The sequence below is a fragment of the Seriola dumerili genome, unplaced genomic scaffold (assembly GCF_002260705.1).
Source record: "Seriola dumerili isolate Sdu_G_001 unplaced genomic scaffold, Sdu_1.0 BDQW01000002.1, whole genome shotgun sequence".
In the NCBI taxonomy this organism is placed as follows: domain Eukaryota; kingdom Metazoa; phylum Chordata; class Actinopteri; order Carangiformes; family Carangidae; genus Seriola; species Seriola dumerili.
The window spans coordinates 519,247-539,302 of NW_019174257.1; the positions used below are offsets into that span (position 1 = coordinate 519,247).

Sequence of the window (20,056 nt, forward strand, 5' to 3'; positions counted from 1 at the left end):
TTGGCACAAACAAATGGAGACCCTCTAAATGTTAGTCATGGATGTTATGGCTGTGGTACATGGTATAAGTTCACAACAAATAACAGGAAATTCTTCCCTTTCTACTGTCTACAAAGGAAATAAATCACACCCACTGACAATTATGTTCTGTTGCAATGTCTATTTATTATTTGCCTGTAGTACATAGTATATGCATATTTATGCTTACAAAAGCACCCATACACAAGCATACAACACACATACCCCATTCACATATGAGCAAATCTTGCTGTTCAATCCTGTATTTAAAGCAAAAAAAAAAAGAAATCCAACCTAAAAGAGCACCGACATACCATTCCTTTGAGTCTGGATATTTAAATAAATAACTCTATCCTGTGGTTTCAAAGTCATACTATCATGGCCCGTGCTTAAGCAACATTCTGTGCAGCTGTTTCATTGTTCACAAACTGCTGACCAGCAGTCATCCAAGAAGTATTAACACAAATTACAGGAAATCTATTTGGGTAAAACATCTCATAAGTTAGCCACCTACATTGTGTCAATGAAGCAGCTCCACAAAGTGTCCCACTAATAAATGTACATGTAGCTTTGGGAGAGAGCTAGTCTTCACTGGGATCAGGATATGTATGCATATTCTATTTTTTGTGAGACTGATTCTTTTATTTTTTTGAGGAACAATGGCAGATACAAACACCTATACACAATGACAAGATTTAACTTTGTTTATTCACACATTCCCATTATGCATTGCATGTCCCACGCAGCCTTGATTAGATCCAGACTGAGATCGAAACTGTGCTTTCTCTGGGGGAAGGCATTTGTATCCAAAAATGTCATCCACTGTACCGCAGGACTGTTCCAAACTGCAGACGAAAGCGGTGGAAACCAGCTATGCAATCCCACAGGAATCCTTAGGAAGAGAGTCAGGTGATGTGACAGAACCCCAATCCAAACACCACAATACACTGACAATTTATAAATTTTGTGACAATGTAGGAGGACAATTTTCTTGACACACTTTGTGTATTCTTCACGACATAACATGTACAATGACTGCCAGCTCAGGAGCAGCAATTTCAGTTGAAACTGTCTGTATATAACCCTCCCCCTCCTGTTTTCTTTTAGTTTACTAGACTCCACATTTTAGCAGCTGATACTCACAGGTAACCTAAGGCCTTTAGGCTCCACCTTACTGATGGAGGACAATGTACAAGAAAGAGTTAAGTAGATTAAAGTACTGTGCAAAAACTAAGGTGCTGACTGCCAGCTCACACAAAGGTCATAAAGCCTTGCACAAACACTCACACAGAGATAAACACACACACATACACACATCACTAAAAGGCATGTTTTCAAATTGTGTTGGATCTGTATCATGTCCGCTGAGCAGGGGGAGTTTAAATGATTTAACTTTTCCTGCATAATTCAAAATCTCACCGACTCACCTGCATGCCAAAGGTAGCAGGGAGAAGGAAAAAAAAAATTGAACCTTTGCATGTTTTTGTGCTTTTACCAACTGGGTGACTTAGGCGATAGACATTTTAAAATGTGGCAAGGAGATCATTTAGATAGAGGCCTCATCTTGAGATGAAGAAAATAGTGAAAAAAATAAAAAGTAAAGAGATATATCCTTTCTAAACTGGGAACTTATAGTCAGTTTATTGTATAACTGCTGATTCTGACCACATCAGGTAAATAAAAATCCTCAGTCATATTCAATGACACACAACCCATTACCAGATTCATTCTGCATTATCACTGTCCTGATGGTGACACCTGACATCTTTAACCGTTTCCCCTGTTAATGTTTGCTTTAGATCTGGTAGGTCCAGTTTTCTGGACAGTTTTTTTTACGGAAGAAGATGAAGCGATAATTCATATATATATGCAAATATATTAAATGAGCCCAACCAAGTGTATTTTTTTCATTTTGTTATTGTAATTTGTAATTTTGTCCTTAAAATTACATGTATTGGACAGTAACAGGGGAAGCAACCATAGGATTAATTCAGTAGTTTGGTTAATGTCTCCAGTAATGAATCATGCACCCACACCTGGTTTAGAGACGGAGTCTTTCATTAAAAAATTAGAGTTGTTCCAATACCAATACTAGTATCGGAAATGCCACCGATACTGCTTAAAAAACGCTATCAAGTATCAGCGAGTACTCAAGGCTATACACCGATCCGATACCACATAATTTATTAATAAACACTCAGATAGAATGGCAGTTTTGCCAGAAATGAATTCTTCTTTGCTGCTCTAAAACAGTAGCTTAAACAGGAAGTTGCGCTGTGCAGCCACTAGCAACTACTGTTTTAGCATGGTGAGGAACTGATTTCCGGTAAACAGTGTAACATTAGCCATTAGCAAAATGTAACTTTGCAATTTGGCAATATGTTACACTGTTAAGTCCCACTAGTAAAAAGGCAACATGTACAATATGCAAGGCTTTAATTTTGAGTTGTGGCACTAGTCTTAGGACAACTAGTGTAGGAAATGTTATTTATTTCAGGATTTATTATGATTGAAATTAGATAATAAAAGAAAGATTCTATGGCATTCATACATCAGTTCATGTTTTACAATGGGTTTAACCTGAGCTATGCCATACAATAATGACATTAATCATATCACACCCATACAGGTAGGCTTAGTAGTAAACAGCTACAACATTTTTTTAATGCAATGGTACCGGATCAGTCCTCGGTATTGGCCGATTTCCCCAAATTCAGGTATCGGAATTGGTATTGGGAAGGAAGAAATGGTATCGGAACATCTCTATTACAAACCATAGCAATGGTAATGAAAATGTAGCTAAAACAAATCACATACTTCACTTTGACATAATTACTAAATGCATATGGTCAACTCTTGTCAAGTCTGATTAAGAAGTGCAAATATCTCTGATTTGTATTAATGTTTTGTTAACTAGTCTACTTGTGCTTTGGCCAATAATCTGCAATCTCACTGTGACTGAGAAAGTCATGAGAGGGTCAAAAGCTTGATGGTAACAGTCTACCAGCTATCCATCACATTAGTGACTAAAGCACATACAGTATTTTCCTTTGAAATGTCTGTGTTGTTAGTAAACACTGGTTCAACTGAGCCCTTATGCTGACTGACAAAACAAACACAGAACAGATTTCACAAAGCCACAGGACATTCGATCAATCCACCTACCAGTCTTATTTTTCTCATAAGAGATCTGTACAGACAGAGAACTGGAGACCCAGGTGCTGCAGGCCTGTGGTATGTCTGCAGAATACATCTGATGGTTGCAGTCTTACGCCTGATGTCCATATCTAGCAGTCTTCATTTGTAGCAATTTTTGCAGCAGATATGAATCTGCAACAACCGCCTGGCAGATATTCTGTCGGACACTTTTCTTTGTATTGCAGTGATATGATAGTAATCAGGCTTCAGCAGTCCAAGAAATACAATCTGCAGCCTGATGATGGCAGTCAGATGTCCTTCCTTCTGCATTCTGATATGATTCATTTCAATGCTTGGAAGGAAGTGAGAGACTGGGTATGCTTTCATGTGTAGTCACATTCACAAAAGTGGTTTCTTAATCATACCAGTTAACCGTCATCCATTCCCCGTGACTTCCCTTTACTCTTGTATTATCACACTCCCCCCTTGTCAGCTCTTGTCTTTTGTTCTTTTCCTCCATCAAGCTACTTCCTGCTCGTCCTTAACACAAGCACTCTGTCCTTTCCCAGATGCAATCCTGTCCAGCAGGCCAACTGAGGAACTTGTGTATGTGCACAAACACACACGCACGCACACATACACGCACACATGCACGCACACAAACACAAACACACACAAACATGAGAGGTCACCATAATTCTACATGATCACTGCTTTCATATCCCCACTTTACTAATCCAGGATACAGTGTGCATACTGTATGTGTGTGTGTGCCCAGTCTGGGCCACAGGTGTCTGTGGGCATGTGTGTGTGTGTGTGCGTGTGTGTGTGTGTGCGTGTGTGTGTCTGTTTGTGTCAGTTGGTCTCGTAGGAGGAAAGCAGCGCAGCGTCCACAGGTTCCATGCAGGAGGGACAGGTGAAGGATCTCATCAGCCAGTCATCTATACAGTCCATGTGGTAAATGTGCATGCAGGGCAGGAACCGGATGGGGTCTCCATAAACAAAGTCCATCATACAGATGACGCACCTGCACAGGAGAACACAAAGCCACCAATACTCATTATTTCCCATTATACTATAATTTGATAAGGATTGGATAACTATATGTATTGGATATCTTGTCACTTAATTGATCTACAGTGCATTATTCCATTTCAATTATAATGAAGGACAATGAGCGCTTCTGCAAAATACAAAAAGAGCACATCAGTCAGATTAACCTCTTCATAGGCATTCAGTGATAGGAAAAATATAATTCTCATGGCTTTAAGCTTTACCATTTGCGACCTTCGACCTGTTATAAACACACATTATAGTATGTATTATTTAAGCAATATCACATGAGAGGGAGTGATGTTGTACTGAATATCAGTGGCTATGATTCGGTCATAGGTACAAGGACGCAGGCAGAGTTCCGAAGACAATCACAGCCATGCTGATAACTGGACTGGTACTGAACTGTTGCTAAGCAACACAAACATTTTCCTGACCTGCACAGTGAACACTAGCTTGCTACTTTGTCTACAAGTTACCTGAGGTGCGCGCTGAAGTATCAAGGCTTCGTCCCTTCATCCTCTTCTGACGACCATACATAATTTAATTCAAATGTTATTTCTGGATATATATTCATCTTTCCCATGTTTGTTACAATCTAAGACCGATAATGACCGTTAATGTAGTGCTAATTAACGGTTAATAGAACACCTGTAAGGTGTGATACATGTGGTTAAAAGTCCCAGTGCTGTTATATTCTATATCAGCACTCATGGAATGCCTCTCGTCCAATGAAATTACTTGGTTTGAACTAGCTGTTGTATAAAAATATATAATACATGTGTACACATTACTTTCAGAGAATTTATCTAAAATGCCACAACATGTCATTAAAATATCATAAAAATATCTGTGCTACAGTAATGCATGCACACTACTATTGACTGAGGTAAGTTGACTCATGACATAATTTGAATTTATCTGCATATGAAAACACCATCCTGTGTGAAAGTTTAAGTTATTAAACTTTATAGGTGGTTACATTTTCTCACTACTCAAAAAAGAGGAAAAATGATTTGAATGCAATTGTTTTAGAATCTATATTAGGGATTAGTTTTTTTTTCCTGTTTTCAGAATGTTAATTTTGTTAAATCCAGCTTAAGCATATTAAAGGCCTCCAAAACCTCTTCTTAAATACAGATCACTGTGTTCCCTTGTTGTTCTAAAAAAAAGAAAGAAAAGATAACTGCTGAGTCTGACCACCATGGGTTTCTACTTACTCTCTGATCTTCTTCTCAGAGCCATCCCGCCCTAGGTCATACACGCCCTTCGGGAGGTGCTGGATGAGCCCGATACGCTGGGCGATGCGAACCTGCTCTTCCTCTGTCAGCTGAGTGGCCAGTCGCGCTTGGCTGGGTGTTGGGTGGTAGACAGGCACATGGATCTGCTCCTGCAGAAAGAAAGAGAGGAGACCACATTAAAAAAGTAAATCCTAGTTTTGCAAATACCTTAGAGTCCTATAAAATGAAATTTGTGTATCGGGGAAAGTAGATCTCAGAGGGGAGGACTTACAGAGATACACAGTATAATACACAGAAAAAAATCATCAGGCATGATTACTTACCACTTCATGCAATCGCCTCACTGAGAAACTTATTTCCGTTTTGTCCAAACCATCTGCTGTTCTCACACTACAGCTGCAGTACAGTTATGGCCAAGTTTACACTTCTGAATAATAAGTGTTAAGAGTTGGTTGGAGGTCTGGTTTAGAAGAATTTAGCAATACACTGCAATAACACTAATGTTCTGGTTTCATAAGACCTGTTTACCAAATCTCTCTTCAGCCCTAATTCTACTAGTGTGAGAGGTGACTTTAACAAAAGCAGAAGATGTTGTTCTTGTTATCACTTTCGGTGGAAGTCAAGCCGGGTCTAGCAGATGAGCCACAAGCTTATGAAACTTTCTTTTGATTTTGGTACAAACATGTTCTGTTGAGTGGGATATAAATGTTTATAGTAATACTGATTGATGGAATAATGTCACCACTTGCCAACACAATACTGGTAGGCATTACTGCGTAAATCCCTCAGACTGAAGGCTGGATTTCACTACACAATAAAGCATTCAGTTGACTGTAAGAGTTACACAATCCAACACATATTATTTATTTGAATAAATAATTATCCCACTCAAAAAGAAGGCCTGTAGCTTTGAAATGCTCATAGTAGCTATCATTGATAACTGATTGATCAATGATTAATTACAAGTTAACAATATTTCTGACTATGTTGTGGGATTATGATCTCAGGCAGTAGGTGGTAGTGTTTCCCACACCTTCCAACAGCTGATGCAGCAGTGAGGTACGTGGCCTCTTCTACCTGACTGAAAATGCACTGTTGATGCCATACAGAATTCGATCACCGCAGCATAGAAGTGTAAAGTTTAAAGTGTGATGGATGATGACTCTCTGGAAAAAACTCTCTGAATGCGTCATGTAGGAATTGATATGCCACTATCAACATAACTGTGATGTCACTATAATCCAAACAGTTTGCTAATCTTTCAGATTTGCTAAAAAATCTCTCCAAAACAACCATTTTATATGGCCCAGCCTAAAATTCTACTCTTCAAAGGGCGGAAAATTGATGCTGGCCGGCAGCAAACTTCAAAGCAGCCAAAGCCTCCCTGTCTTTCTAAACTTAGGTCAGCAGAAATCTGAATGTAAAAAATGACAAGTCGAGGTTATTTCATTATATCTGTCCAGTGTTTTAAATACTGATGCACAAACCACATAAGTAGAGGTTTATAGTGAAATGAAAGTAACATCATATCAAAGTGAGTAACAGGGTTTCAGTATCAGACTATAATGCGTCAAACAAAAAGTCATAACATTACCAAACCCAAAACCTATACTGTAACCCTAATCTATATAATACTGTATATTACACTAATCAAGATATTTTGTCATAGAGAAACCTGAGTACCTGGGAGGAAACCCATGCAGGCACGAGAAGAACATGCAAACTACAATCTAGGAAATAAACTGCAGAGTAAGTAATAGTGTAAATAATTAATCAATTAATAGTGTAAATAATTGTTAGCTGCAGCAATGGACGATAAATTCACACTTTTACTTCATAACATTAAAGCTCTAACATGCTTTAGTTACCTGAAAAAACTGTCTGTGAAAAAATAAAGCTTTTCAAGAAATGGCAATAGTATGAGAGATTGATCTACATGGTTTTATCTGTTCTACAGTAGTGCAAGCCAACTTTATATCCTTGAATTAAGAGATTAATTTTAAATGTTAACATATAGCAAACAGCTGACATGAATACAGGGAAGAACAGATGCACCTAAACTTTGGTTCTCTGTCTTGTGTACTACCTTGGTCTCTCATGTCTTCCTCCACTCTAAAGACAGCTTTCTGTTGACTCAACTCTCTCACTTTGTGGTCTGTGACTGTGCCTCAGCCTCATCCACTTCCTTCATTCTCTTCCTCACTCTATCCTATTACTTTCTCATTCATTCACTACATTGGTGGTGTGTGCACTAGTTTCTCTTCTTCATCCCTGAGCCCATGCTTCAGTCCACCAACTTTCTCCTTGTCTTCCTCATGTGTGCCAAACCTTCACATTAGGAAACTGAAAGGATCCAACAGCCAGGTCATGGATTACGCTAAGGCCACTCTAATGCCATTAAGTGAGCTCTCTCATTAACCACCTGTATATCCACACTCCACAGGGTGACCTTTTGACACAAAGCACCACACACCTGAATGAAGCTGGAGATCAGACTGGTGGTAGCAGGAAAGAAACCTAAATGAACCTTCTAATAAGGATTTCATCAGACAATGTTCTGTTTACTAGCTGCACTCTCTGATCTGCCTGCACAGAATGGCATTAACTACTGAACTAAGCCTTGGTGTGAGGCGGAGGGGTAGGCATGAAACTCAAATTACTCTCCATTTCCTTCTTTCATTTTGGCTGAATGGTAGTAGGCCAGGCTTATGAGTCAATTCTGACACAAGCGACAATAACATGCATATAAAGGTTACATGTTTATGCTTTGCTCGGCATGCATTATGTTTCTGAGCATACAAACCTTACCACAGTTGACATGACGGTGAGTAAAAAACAACTTTTTTGCGTCAGTTCTTTGGACAAAAAAACCCTCTAATCTGCACTACACTGATCTTATACATCAAAGTGATTTAACTCATCATGACGAGCCCCACTGTTGTGAAAATGGTTGTATAATGTCGTCTGTGGCTCTGGAGGAGTTTTCCCAAGTCTGAAAAAGTAACCAGATGATGTCATCGGGGTCATCTCAGGTTGGGGTATGTGTTACAAATTGGAGGTGTGGCGTTTGAAAGATTTGGGTGTTAATCTGGCATGAGGGGTCTAACAAAGGATGATACCTGAGTTGCATTGTGGGAAATGTAGGATGCAGTTTTCAAGTCTGACCCATACAAGGGACTAAAAGTCAGGATATCTTGGCTTCTGCTGCACACAATTGTTTGTTTTTTTTCAATCTGTCTCTTGCAAGACCCCAACTTTATAGAAGTGCAATACTAATTAATTGGAGTAGTCCTTTAAGTGAAGCAAGGCATGTAGTTTAAATTACATTAAAGCTGCAATGCCAACAGCTGACAGAGCCTCTAGTGTCTCTATTCAGAGGTTGTTTTACCTTGTTTTTGTAATGGTGAATATGACTATCTTATCTCATCTTTCCAGATAAATTATAAAAGTTAAATGATGAAGAAGGAGATAATACTGTCATTGTCAGGCCTACAGATGTGAGCTGAAAAACACGATCAATATTTCTCAGTCACAGAGAATGCAGACAATGTGCCGTCATTGGTGAGGTCATCATAGATATAATAAAGATACATTATTTATGCAATAGTAAGCATAATGGGCACAGAAGCCCATTTTAAACAAAGTCTCATTTAATTCTTGAAAAGCTATATTTTGAAGTTGAATGGTTTTCATGGGAAAAATTCAGAATAACAAATGACCAAGTTAGCTACAATCAGCCTCCCGGCACACAGCACTTTAAGCCATGAGTCAGCATAACTTTAGTAGTTGAGGCAGTCTGCTGCTCCCCTGACAGCCACTCCTTTTACCATGTCAAAAAGAGATGGCAGCCAGGCAGCAGGAATAAAAGCTACAGACAGGGCCTCAGAGGGGGGCAGCAGCTGTACTCTGTGTGTGTGTGTGTGTGTGTGTGTGTGTGTGTGTGTGTGTGTGTGTGTGTGTGTGTGTGTGTGTGTGTGTGTGTGTGTTAGGATGGTCAAGTGTGCAGTGGTCAGCAGTGTTATTGTTGTCATATGCCTCTCCCTTCTTTCATAGATGGCGTGTCAGCTGGGCTGTGACAACTGTTCACTATGTGACCTCAGACTGACCAGAAGGACAACAGTTAGAGAGATGGAGAGTGAGACAGGGAGAGAAGGAGAGGTTGAAAGGGTGGCGAAGGGAGGGGATGGAGGGTGCAGGGCGGTGGCTAACTGAGCCAAAGTACAGACCTTGGTTTCCTCTGCCAAACATGCAGGCACACAGCAGCAGAAACTGTCAGCCTGCCAGGCCAGGACTACCAATGGTGAACAGGAAGGGAGGTGAAGCTTATAGGCAGCAATGAGGACAGACACACACACAGAGTAAGTGAAAGAAAGACTAATAGAGTGGGGAGGCATTTACCCCCTGTCTTCCATCATCCATCACTAATTGAAAGAAGAAAGAAGAGTGGGAAAATGGAAGATAGAGGCACTCTCTGCCCACAAGTTCAATAACATCCTAGATTCTCCCCAGAGCCAGATGTGTGTTATTTATGCTTATGTGTGTGGCCATGTGAGGAGGGGAAGGAGGGGAAAATGGGTTGGAGCCACACAAGACCCTTTCACTTGTAACATTAACATTTCAATTATCCAGGCAAGGCAATGTTTTTTGGCATTTGGACACAGAACTCCTATAAAGAGATATTCAGCACTATTCCTGCATTAAATGACCACTCCAGACAGATGTGGCAAGATTTTCTACTCACTGGAGAACAGCAACAAGCTGCAAAATGACAACAGAAAAGGGGTTCTGAATACTCAAGACAAACTACCTAATGTACAGATTTTGAATCTATGGTGACTTGAAAGTTTGTATTTTAATAATTCTCTTATTTATCATTATTCAAGTTCCCTAATGCAGTGTACTTCATTGGTAAAAAGTTTCACAACCGGAGAAAAATATCACACCCTCCACAGAACCTTCTCGTACCACTCCCACAGTTAAACCCATGTCACGCTGACCACGATTCAAGCCCTGTTCAGACTTGGTATCAACAACCATCTGAGCATATCTGATCACAAGTGGGCAGCTTTAAGTACAGGTGTGAACACACCCAAGACACATTTAAGACATATTTGAGATTTGATCTCTAAGAACACATTCTGGTCTGGGCCTCATTCTTTTAGCACTTTGAACACAAATGCGACCTGGGCCACTTTGACGGACCCACAGTTTCATCATGAACCGGAAATACTATTTCAAATGGCTAAGATCTTTTTTTTTCTCTCACACACACACACACACACACACACACACACACACACACACACACACACACACACACACACACACACAAACAATGGACATGTCTGTCGAATTACCTAAAAACGATGTTGAAGTTGGAGCTAATAAACACTGAACAGCTACTTTAACTGAAATTACTGCAATGCAGAAAAGACGCAGTTTCATTTCTAGGGAGGTGAACGTCAGGCTACTGCATGGGGTACATGGTTACGCTATACCTACTCCATACCTATGCCACTGATTCAAAGCAGAAGTATAAACCAGACTTAATGTGTAGGCTATGTGGGAAAGGGGCTGCAGATAGGCAGCATGATGACTGTGCATAATTCCTCTTTTGAAAACATGCTGTAAGATTACCACAATAACAAGAAATAAAAAACATTTCTAATGTCTTGTCAAACCTCAACCATACCCAGTGAAGGAAATATCTACTTGCCAAATGTGGCCGTATACTGTGTGCAACCTAAACAGTGCAAATATCCACTTAAGGGGAAACAACACCAGACGCATGAAGCAAATGCAGGCTCTGAAATCTTAGCTGTCTGTCTAGGGACTGAAGAGTAACAAACTCTTTGAACAAGACCTGCAGACACCTGCACATAATAAGGCAAGCATGCACGCAGGCAACGAAGAAAACAATGGGAGGAGGAGAAGGATGCACATTCGCATCACAGGATGTGTTTGCTGATGTGATAACAGGACAGACTGACGACATGATGATAACGGTGTGTGTATATGCATTACAACATCAGCCTGGTAAAGCAGGGTCAATTTGGGTCATTGTGTATGTAATTTTATTAATTCTAGTATTTACAAATAACACATGATGAAGCTCACACAAAGCCTTCCCTCCAGCCATATAAAAACGGATGGATGCTGAACAGGTGCAAATTTGGTGGAAACAAAATTGAGTAAATACAAAAAAGTAATAATATATTTTCATTGATTTCCACTTTTACCAGCAGCCGTAAGCTAATCATGCTCCAGCAGCATCAGTCAATAAAAACAAGTTATCTGGCAAGTTATGACAGTCTGTACCACATTATAGACACCATTAACAGCCTTACACTTAGTTATGTCACTGTAACATAATGACAAAACCATCAGTCGCGCAGCAGTCGTGAAGAAGACAAAAGAATGAAGTTGTGGTTATTTGAGTCCTGGCACTTGTGGTCGGCACTCAGGAACAGCAACCTCTGTGAGGCTGTATGTCAGCCAAAGCCCACAAACTATGTCACTGACCTGCAGTACAATGGTTTGTTTGTCAGCACCACTGCCAACCCCTCCCACAATGTTTCTGTTCCCATATTAGGACAAGACTGTAAGTAATCTGTCTCAAAGGACTTTTTGATGCAGTATATCACACCCTTACACTACCACATCTGATTTAAGGAACTACGTCATACCTGTGGTGACGTCAGAAGCACTTTGGTTGAACTTGGTTGGACACCAGATACATGAACTCTAAACACATTGCTGTTATCTGCATACAAAGGGGTCACACTCTTTTACTGCTTTCCCTGCAACTGCATGAATGACCATTTGGTTATAATGTTTTACCTTTAAAACATTATAAAGATATCTTACTGGCATTCTACATTCTTTTCATGGATGTTGTTACAAAGAAACATTTCTTGTTTCAGTCTACACTCGCAGTTGCACTGAAAACAACCCACAGCCAACTAAAAACGTAGCCACAACCATGCAGAAAATAATTGTTTAGTTTGACATCTCTTCTTCTCACTTCCTTCCATCTTTTATGCTTTTCCTCATCTCCACTCCAGGTTTGACAGCTAATTAGAAACCACCTCCGACGTAAACTTACTTTCCCCATTTCCTCTGACCAAGCTGGCTGAGCTCAAAGCAAACTGCTGACTCCAAGCCCTCTCATCTTGACAGCAATGCAGTTGGTTGACAGACTCTGTGCTCCTCAACTGATAGTCCATCCGCTGGTTTGTACCGCCCCGGTCTGCTAAATGCTCTGAAAGGAGATCTGGCTTTGTCTTTGACCAGAGCAGCAGGTGCTTCTTTGGCGCTTTTTAGATAATATTTTACCCTCAAGGACTCATGTTCACACAAAAGTGACAAACAGTGAAAAGGACTGAAAAAGACAAAGTTCTGCTACATGCAAAAACACAAAAACTCTCTTTGAATCTTTTACAGTGAGTAATGTGTTCCAGCCAATAAGGTTTGGCCATAAAGGTGACAGCAGCATAAAGGCCTTTGTGCCAAACTGAATGTAATCAATAAAAACTGCTGTCACTGTTCCAATCTCTGAGGCTTAAGAGGGAGACAGGGGCATTACAAGGCATACCAGGGGCCAATTGTACACGCACGCTCACATGCACACGTACGCACACACAAAAACTCTCTCTCCATCTCAAATGCAAACACACAGGGTTTCCTTATCTCCTTCTCTCGGTAGCCTAGCCCCACAGCCATGAGTCAGCAGTAGAGGCTGACAATTTTTCCATGAATCTGAAATCCTGCTTGTGAGATTCTCGCAGGATGGGAGTCAATTTCACTGTTCATCATTTGACTGGGATGCAACAGGAAAAAAATTCAGCCAGAGCAGGCAGTGGCCAAACTCAGTGGTCTGTCCACTGACCATGCTGTATATCGTTATTACCACTAAGGGTGCTGAAGATAGGGGTTCGGACCAGTTAGTGAGTGGTCTTTGTGGTTTTAATCCACCTTTTCCCTTCTCTCGATGTGTTGGCAACGCTGTTAGCCAAACAAATATCAGTGATCATAATGCTTTGTGTATTACTATAGTCTATTATCGATTAACCTCTGCAGATATTCTTATTGTTGCACTGCACATTGCAATTTTATTTAACTGTTTACGAACCAATGAATCCATATGGTCCTTGTGGTCTGGACCGGTTGTTCAGTGGTCTGTGGAAGAGGAATTGTAATAGCAATGGGTCAGTTTTTATATATAAAAATCTAATATGAATGAACACGATTTTCTTCATTTGGAACATGCTGGTCTTTCTATAGTCTTTTTTTATTCTTTTTTATCCTCTCCTGTCTGCTCTAACAGTGCATGATGTGTGTGGATTGAGGACAGGGTTGTGCAGATGGACGATGATCTCAGCGATCACCGATCATCAGAGAGAACGCCTGTAGCTCATGCCTTGGTAAATGTCAAGGTGATATTTGGTTTATTTTCCCACAAATGTATTGAGTTACTGTTGTTATAATTATTGTTGCTGTTGTAATTATTATTTGTAGTATTCATTTAATATTAAATTAAATCTGCCCTGCCATAGTTTCAAACTGATAACCGCATATAGCTGATGCTTGCAACACTGACACGCACACAAACACTCCTAACCAGATGCCTGTCACTGAAGAGCTGCTTGTTGGGTGTAGGTGCTGTGGTTAAACACAGTTGAGATTGATTGATCGATAGACAGACAGAGAGAGAAAGAACACTTAGTTTGGTTTCTTAGCCTGCTGCTTTTTATGGTTGTAAAAAGAAGTTTGGGACAGTCAGTGAGAGGGAGAGAGACAGAGCTGAAAGCCATAAACAGCTGTTTCTCCACACCTCTTCCTGCTGATTGTTGTGAATGCTCTGATTATTAAATGCAAATAGTAAATGCTAAATTTGTGAAGATTTTATTTCAACATAGCCACAAAAAGTGTAAAATTTGTCAGCCTACTGTCATCACTCTGAGTATCCGAGGAAGTGCGAGAGTGGTGAGCAAAGCTTGCCGCAAGGAGCGAACAAGAGAATACAGGACCGATGGGACAGGAGTCATTCTTACGGGATTGTGACAAGACAGGATTTTTTTTTTTTTAATTTTGTGATGGGATTGGGATGGGATAGGAATGTTATTGTGAGAGTGGGATGGGACAGGAGGGAAAATCCACTCCTGTGTCACCCTCTAGTCAGCACTTGTCTCACCAGCTGGTTTCCAAATCACCACATTCGACACACGATATGCTCTAAGCAACACATAACACACGTCTGCACACAAACACATGGGCACAGGCTCACCCACTGAGGTCTTCACAATAGGACCAAAGAACTTAACTATGCTTCCCTATGCTTTGTAGATTCCTCAGTTGATAAAAAAAAAAAAACTTGCACAATTTGAAATCTCTTTGACAAAACATTAAATGGTCCAATAACCTGTGGTTGACTCAGTGGACTGATCTCATCTACTTAGCTTTCAATCCATCAACCCCTAAACCAATCCATCAACTGGCCACGTAGACCTATGTCTATATGGACAGCAATAATTTGATATTAAGCAAATATATGCTATTGTTTGATTTTCTGATTATCATCTCAGTTATTATAAGTTATTTCAATAGTACATATTACAGAATTAGTATTCTAGTTATATCATGTTATATCACAGGGAACTTTAAATACTGTATAAATTTAGTTCTAGACGGTGCCCATCAAATCAGGAAATATCAAATATCTGGGAGCTTTACAATCATTTAATATTTGGTTAGGTGCTACATGTCATATTATGTATTTCAAAAACATGTTTTTGCATCAAATATCCCTTTTTAAATCTGTTTTATTGCAAGACGTATCATTATTATGTCTGCCTCTGCAGAATGAGTGGCAGAGAATATAAGGCTAAAGCAATAAAAGCAGTTATAAATCTGAAGTGTTGCCCCATCCCTGCTCTCATGTATGGCTCACATGGATTATGCAGGAATATGATTTTGAAGGAATAAGAGTAAAAGAGGCCTTCAACTAAATTATGAAGAGCTTAATCAAAATATTATTTTAGAATAAGCTCAACATTTAAATTATTGCAGTCTAAACAGTCTGAGTTTCTGTGAATAGTGTCCACATATGGCCCTGTCTTTGTGCAACCTATGACTTAATGCCAGATGCCAATCTGTGCACTGCCTCTTTTCAGCCAGGAAATTATTCAGCACCACCAAGTGCAGCCTTGGGCCAGGCAGTGGATACACCCATCTCCAGATGCCGGAATTCACCGTCCTCTGATTCACCACTGACTGTGGATTCCGAGGAAACAGCAGTCGTTTATAAGCCTCAGGATGAGTGTCTGAAGCACGCAGATTAACTGTTTTATGTGCATTGTACATGTTGGAAACAAGTTATACAACTTTATAACCTGTTTTATATTTTTTGACACACAACATCAAACTAACTTTAGCATAATATATATATATAGACTAAACTACCTTTACTGGACAGCAGTTTTTTCACTTTCATATCTCCATTTTTTTTTAGGTGTTTAAGGTTGAAGTGAAATCAAAATTGTCATGTTTTCACAAGTAATCTAGGGATCGGGGGGACTCAATGGTAGTATCGTGTGTAAGGCTCCGGTCACAACTTCTCAGTTCTTCCCAATGTACTGTCTCATACAATTAGTGATGTGATTTGTTGCACAGTTTTCCCATGGGCATTGGGTACATGTTGCCAGTTTACCTGTTATCTACAGCTAGGAAAGATTGTGATACAAAGATCTGTCAATTCCAGGCAACTTGGAAAGAAATAGTATGGATCAACTCCCTGAATGATCATGGACCTACAGATGGGTGACCACTTAAAGGAAAGGGAGGAAAGGGTCTACCTTTCTTTGTTTTTTCTTCTTACCATGTCTACTGTTATACACCATAACACCAAAGCAAATTCCTTGTATGTGAAAACCTACTTATTCTGCAAACCAACATAAAGTGTCTTAGTATGGTGTTGGGCAACCACATGCCACCAGAACAGCTTCAATGCTCCTTAGCATTGATTCTTCCAAAAGATGTTCCCTCATTTGTTGTGCTGATGGTGGTGGAGAGCTATGTCTAACACATCGGTCCAAAATCTCCCATAGGTGTTCAACTGGGTTGAGATCTGGTGACTGTGCAGGCCATAGCATATGATTTTCATCAAACCATTCAATGACCCCTCGTGACCTATGGATGGGAGGTCATCCGGTTTCTCATTTTTCAGGTTTTTCCTTTAATTTGTCACCTGTCTGTCATCTTATTGTTGTGACATATTGTTATGACTTTATTGTATTTCTACTGTGATGGACTGCTTTTCATACACAATGAATTGCTGGGAGATTTGTAATGAAAAATCCCCATTCATTCTCATTTTTTACCAGACAGCCAGACAAAAGTAATGTTTCCATCCTGTCCCGACTGTTTTTTTAGGCTGTAAAAACAATACCAGGGTTGGTTCTAAATCACCACCTGTCTTCTGTATTCATTTTCTGTAATTTAACCACAGCCAGAGGTCATATTGTCTTTGTTTTGGATTTAACTGTTGTGATTTCCGGCATCATTTTTTTTCACCATGACCCTTTGGTATGAAGGACAGACCTGCAATGAGTATACTGGCATTTGGACCCAGGGCCATACTCAATACCTTCTATGAACACAGCAAACTCAATTTCAAGTATAGTGTAGCCTTTAGTCCCTCTTCTAACACACACAGCCCTTTTAACGTGTGTTAAGCCAAACTGCAAGCACACAAAAAATGTGTGCTGTGTTCAGATGGTGAAGGTGCCGATTACTGTGGTCACCGGGGAGAAAAGCCCTGGCAGATCTGAAAGAGCCCTTTATCAGCAGGTTTAAACTAGTTAGTTAACCCTCATGTGAAACTCTGTCAGTATGAACAAACCTCACACAGACTTTCTCAAGACAAGTGAAAGCTTAGTCAGAGCCACAAAGAAACTAAGCAATGTTTGTGTTGTTTATCACAACATCTCTCCTCTATGAGACCAGAGCTGGCTGCTTTGACCTAATTACACACTGCTGTATGCCAGACATGACATACAATAGGCCTACTTGTAACAACCTGGACATGGATTCATGTCAAGGACTCCTAGCTCTGTTCAGATATAATCTTTTACTGGTTCCACTGATAACAAATGGCAACTGTTATGAATAACAACTTGAAACTGTCTTGTCTTTGTGATGTTACCTGGAAATTTTTTCATGAACTGACCACACATCAGTCTGTGCCTCTCATGTATTAGCATACAGTGTGTTCAAGTTACAGAGTTAACCATCAGTTTCTCTAAAAGATAATTAATGGGTGATGACTGAAAAAAAAAATAGGTGATTGTATTATGCACCATAAAAAAATTTAAAAATCAACATACTGTACATTAAATGGAAATATAGTACAAGGTCATGATGTTGATGTGATTTCAGCTGTAAAGTCTGACTGAAATATATAAAACAAAACTGAAAAAAGACAAAGAACAGCCTCTCTGAGCATGTGCAGTGATGGTGACCCAACACATAACTACTACACTTTCCAAGGATCAAAAATATTTTTAATATTATTAATGTATACACACTTGGGAATGGGAATATGTCACCAAATGCAGCAATATGCATCCGTTATATATTTTCAGGGGTTTTTTAAACTATTGTTGGTTCTGGTCGTTTAAATAACATGTAGATGATGAAGAACTACGCTGACCTCGCCAATAATGGTGAAAGAGAGAGATCTATAAAGGACAAAAAAATACCATCTACCCAACTACTAACTGGATATATGCATGGTGGCCAATGGTTAGAGGCAGCTGGTGATTTCAAATATCCACTGGATATCTAGCTATACTTATAACTATTTCATAGAATCTAGCATTTTAAAACCTAGTTATGCAATTATCAAAGTAAAAATATGCTTTTCAAATGACAGACAACATGCAAATTGTCCCTTTTATGTTCATATCTTTGCTGTAACTAGTGTATAATAAAGTTTTGCGCTTGGATACAGTATATTTAATTCAAAACAAAGAAGTATGTAGCTCTCTATAATGAGAGCTCTCATGCTGTACTGACCTGACATCACCTTCAGTTTCCCATTCATTTAAAAGCACTTATCTTAAATCTACAGATAAGGCTTGGCTTAACCTAGTAACAGGCAAACTCTCTGCCAAGGCCTTACATAATGCATACCAGCCACCTCTTAGCATAGAAATACACACAAGAGAAGGGTAACACCATACATCGTATTTACAGTTACAACATGACCTGGTCTGTTTGTGGATGATCTAATTCAGGAAATAAGGACACCAGACAAACAAAATTGCTGCCCTGGAGGAGATCAGTGAAAGAAGCAGCTGAGAAAGTTATGAGAGTCACTGTTTTCCAAATCTACAAAACTCCCTCTTTAATGAAGAACTGGGGTCTGTTTCAAGTCCATTCAAATTACAGTTCATGCTGTTAAAGTGAACTTCAGGCCATAATAGACAGTCTGTGTGTCTTAGTTCATCTCCACTGAATAGGAACCAAAATGACATAGTTCAGTGTGTTTCAATGAAGACTATGGCAAGTGATGATATGGTGCTGCTATCATATCAGTGACTTCAGGGAAATGGGAGACACAGTCGGTAACTTCGGATATAACAAAGAGGATTAGTGTCAAAGCCATAACGGGATAGGGTCACTGGGCTAGACTGCTGGCCAAGGGTGATGGATCTGTAGACAGCTGATCTAGCCTCACAGGTTAGTTAGTTTAACACCAGTTTCTTGGTTGTTGTCACTGTCAAAAAACTAGACTGGTATACTGGGCCAGACATGCCACACATGAATTAACATCATCCAAACTTCAGGTATTATTTAATTTGGTTCAACCTCTCAGAAAAAACACAAAAGCTAGGTGTTCATAAACTGGTCTAAAACTGTTGATCAAAGTTACCTGATAGGGGGGCGGTGGCTCTTGGTCGGGGTCAGCACCGTCTCCGTAGCTGGCCCGGTCCGACTGAGATTCATGTAGCAAAGAAATATCATCCGAGGTCGGGGATTTCAGACAGTTTCCCATCTCCCTCCTCGTCGGTCAAACTCTTCCTTCTCTCTCTCTCTCTTTCCGTGTCGCTTTGCTAACGGCGGGCTTCACGGGCCACTTTCGCAGTTAATGTCAGTGGATGAGAAGGCGTCGAGGAGCCGCTTTTTCCATACACAGCTGATGAATCTCCTCTCCCAGACGACGGGAGGGCTGCCCGTTTCAACAACAACAAAACATCCCTCAGCTAGCAGCTAGCCACACAAAGAGCTAGCCTGCTAACACAAGCTAGCACTCGCAGGGGAGCATCTAGCACTCGTTTAGCTAATAAAAATAAAACCACGACTGAAAAACCTTACAGAATTTTACATCCGCAGAGGTAGCGAGGCAAAGAAATGTAATATCCCTCATTTAATTGAAACCGCAAGCCGCAGTGAACCTCCCCGGCTGTCAGGGACTTTCCAGGTTGCAGCTGCCCAACAACGACAAAGGTGGTGATGTAGCAACACGAAGCACCGCCCCTTCACACAACTACACCAATGAGCTTTCATCTTCGTCAAGCAACGTCGAATTTACAGCCAATCAGATT

General features: G+C 40.0%; 1 protein-coding gene across 1 annotated transcript; it reads right to left on the reverse strand.

Moving 5' to 3' along the window:
- Nucleotides 1–708: 708 nt before the first annotated feature.
- On the reverse strand, nt 709–19,933 carry rnf11 (ring finger protein 11). The gene is made up of 3 exons (XM_022758530.1): nt 19,384–19,933; nt 5,430–5,599; nt 709–4,183 (listed from the first exon to the last, which is right to left on the reverse strand). The coding sequence occupies exons 1-3, from the start codon at nt 19,504–19,506 to the stop codon at nt 4,012–4,014; spliced, it is 465 nt and encodes a 154-aa protein (XP_022614251.1). The 5' UTR covers nt 19,507–19,933; the 3' UTR covers nt 709–4,011.
- Nucleotides 19,934–20,056: the final 123 nt, after the last annotated feature.